Source organism: Sinocyclocheilus rhinocerous, unplaced genomic scaffold, assembly GCF_001515625.1.
Source record: "Sinocyclocheilus rhinocerous isolate Xijiao unplaced genomic scaffold, SAMN03320098_v1.1 scaffold659, whole genome shotgun sequence".
Classification (NCBI taxonomy): domain Eukaryota; kingdom Metazoa; phylum Chordata; class Actinopteri; order Cypriniformes; family Cyprinidae; genus Sinocyclocheilus; species Sinocyclocheilus rhinocerous.
In genome coordinates, this window is record NW_015652995.1 from 96802 (window position 1) to 100071 (window position 3270).

The 3270-nt window shown below is 38.4% G+C and overlaps 1 protein-coding gene across 2 annotated transcripts in view; it reads left to right on the forward strand.

The window, feature by feature from the left end:
* Positions 1-3270, forward strand: part of LOC107715208 (guanine nucleotide-binding protein G(o) subunit alpha-like) — an 89734-nt gene that overhangs the window by 72739 nt on the left and 13725 nt on the right. For both annotated transcript variants that reach the window (XM_016521268.1, XM_016521267.1), the window contains exons 3-4: positions 763-891; positions 1824-1953. In XM_016521268.1, the coding sequence (XP_016376754.1) occupies positions 763-891; positions 1824-1953 (259 nt within the window). The remainder of the gene's footprint in view (positions 1-762; positions 892-1823; positions 1954-3270) is intronic.

Consider the following 3270-nt stretch of genomic DNA (forward strand, 5'->3'; position numbering starts at 1 on the left):
CATGTGCTCCAGTTGTAGTGTAAACAACTGCATCGTTAATGTCGCTTATCAGTTTGAGCCCGATTGAGAAGCAGAGGATATTATTGAAGAGGATCGTGCAGAACCTGTGCAAGCTTGGCTTTTAATGGTAGGCCCATGTTTTTTGTTTGTTGTTGTCTCATACTTTTAGATACGCTGTTATTTGTAAATGCTACTGCTTATGTTAGCTTTTAATATACAGTTTTATTCTGATTAAAGCATTAAAGCTTTAATTCAGTACGGCAACTGCACGAGCCATGTTTAACGCTTCTCATAGCTATGTGAAAATAAGTGTATAATTGGAAGTTCATTGTTGGAACTGAGCTGAATGAGAGAGAGAGAGAGAGAGAGATGCAGAGCAGGGGGAAGCGAGGAACAGTATTAAAAACTGCTGATTTAGAACATTGATTTTGAAACTTGTGAATCCATTAGAATCGTTAGAAGACAGAATCGTTTGCATTGAACTTTCAGCTTCGTAACTTTGCAGATATTGTTTATGCTCAAACAGCAACATTACACACTAACTAACATTAAAAAAGTGAAATCGCAATGAACCACCCCTTTAAGAGATTGATTTGTGATGTTTTTATGTATTAAGAAATAAAAACAACAACGCATGGATTTCCTTGGTTGAAAAGCTACTAGTATCTGCAAAGAGACTTTTCTACTTACTGTGAATGACAGTTGCTGAGATTCTGTGGAAAACTGTGGGTCCTAATGGACATTCCTTCTTTCTTCCTCCAGTTACTTAGACAGTTTAGATCGGATTGGTGCTGCAGACTACCAGCCCACAGAGCAGGACATTCTGCGAACTCGAGTGAAGACCACCGGGATTGTAGAAACCCACTTCACCTTCAAGAACCTGCACTTCAGGTGAGACTGATTGGCACAGAATTTATTCATCTGAATGTACAGTGTGTAATTCAGAGCCTTGCGCCGGCTGTTAGAGTACTACAGTTATTATTTTCACTCGTTCCTGATTCATAATCAGGCCACGTTTCAGATGAAAAAAGTCTGATCTGCTATATGTAGCAAAAAGTGTTTTTAACTCACATTACAACTGGAGTGGTTATAGACCAAGATGAACACAGATGAATATCTCCAAACACCGACATCATCTCACTTCATATCATCTCCTCATTCACAGGTTTTTTTTCACTCTCTCAGCTGATAGCACATGAAAACAGAAGACTAAAATAAAAGTGTTGATGTGGGTTAGACAGACAGATCTGCCTCCATTATTCTGAAGACAGATTTAGAATCTCACCATACTGATACGGCAGAAGCTAGCATTTCCGCAGAAAAGGGCAGGGCCTCAGTGGACAGCTACCATCTGAATGACATATCCGCTAATAATATTGAGGAAAAATAGTCATAGTCATATAATAGTCTCATGTAAGTGTAGTCATATAAGTCTTGAAAGTCTGCATTTACATTATCAAAGATTGCAGTTGAATTTTCAGCAGCCATTATTTAAGTCTTCAGTGTCATGTAATCCTTCAGAAAGCATTCTAATATGCTGTTTTGCTCTGGAAGCATTTTTTTTTTAATGAAAACATTTGTGCTGCTTAATGTTTTTGTGGAAACTGTGATAGTTTTTTCAGGATTCTTTGATGAATAGAAAGTTCAAAAGAACAGCGTTTATTTGAAATCTTTTATAACATTATAAATCAATTTAATGTGTCCTTGCTGAATAAAAGTATTAAAATTGTACTGACCCCAAACTTTTGAACGGTAGTGTATATTGCTTGTGTGATGGAGTGCATTATTGTGTGGTGAACTCATGTTGAGTTGTGTCCACTCAGGCTGTTTGATGTGGGAGGTCAGAGGTCGGAGAGGAAGAAATGGATCCACTGCTTTGAGGATGTGACCGCCATTATCTTCTGTGTGGCTCTGAGTGGATACGACCAGGTGCTCCATGAAGACGAGACCACGGTGAGCACTAAATACACACTCACACGGAGAGACACAAACATGCACATCTATGCTTATGCTCTGACACACAATGTGTGACTCAATTGCACGTGCATACTCACGTGTTTATACACTCAAGTGTGCACACTTAACACACTAACAAAAATGATGGGTATTTCAACGTTTTCCCATGCTTTAAGAGAGTTACTGTAACTATGCGATGCAGACTATATGATCTTCATCCACGGTTGAACACTGTAATTGCAATTATGTTGCCATTCAAGTGAACATGATCATAGTGTGCTGTGTGATAATTCACAGCCTTATAATTGAAAAAGGGCCACAGAACCTTTTTGTTTAGCTGGTTTTTGGACATTTTTAAGGTCAGTGCTGTTGATAAATCAGCCTCCATTGTGAACTCCCACACTAATCAGCACATTAAGCAATGCTTGTGCTGTATGTGTAATCTTGTGCATACTGTAAAATTCATAGAAATAGTAAATAATAATGAAAAAAATAACACTTGATAGTTGTATTTTTATTTACTATTCTAACAAACTTACTGTTACAATATGCTGTAAATTTCAATATAGGTTCAAATGCACTATAGGTTTATACTGAAACATTTAGTGTAATATTGATTCAGCCCCACATATCAATAAAGTGGCAGTTTGTTTAAATATTTTAGATGTCATTTCAATATGTATTATTAGCATTTTGCATTTATTTCATTATTATTGCCATTCAGATTTGTAAGTGTTGGAGATGAGCTGCTAGCAAACATGCTCTTAAATGTGGGTGACCTGGATTTGAATCATGGGTCATGTTTTGATGCACCACACTGTACCATTAAATTTAAGCAAAATTGAATTAAAAAGAAAACAATTATTTGGATAAGTCTGATAATGTCATAGCTTTGAGTATCGTAGCTGTCATGTCTGTGTTCCAAATGCTTTTCCCGTGCTAACTAGCTGCACACATAATGGTTTCTCAGGGTGCTGGGTTTCCCACTGGGGCATGAATGAATAATATGGTTGAAAATGTTTGGAAATTTTCCAGTTCCTCTTCAGGAACTCGAGCTGCGTCGGAGGACGCTTTGGGAACGCCCTTCAGCATGACCGGCTCTGAATCACGTGTGTAATCAGTCCAATGGATGGGCGAGACGTCATGTTTTATTTAGTGTTGTCTGTCACGAAATCTCAAGACAAAACCGGACACCTAAGGCGAGGGCAGGCAGCGTTTAGGCTGTGTGTTCCTTCCTGTCCGCGTTACTTTACGGGTGGGAATACACACAGTTTGTTTGTTGTCTGCTTGGGAGCAAGCACGCAGAGTCAGCTC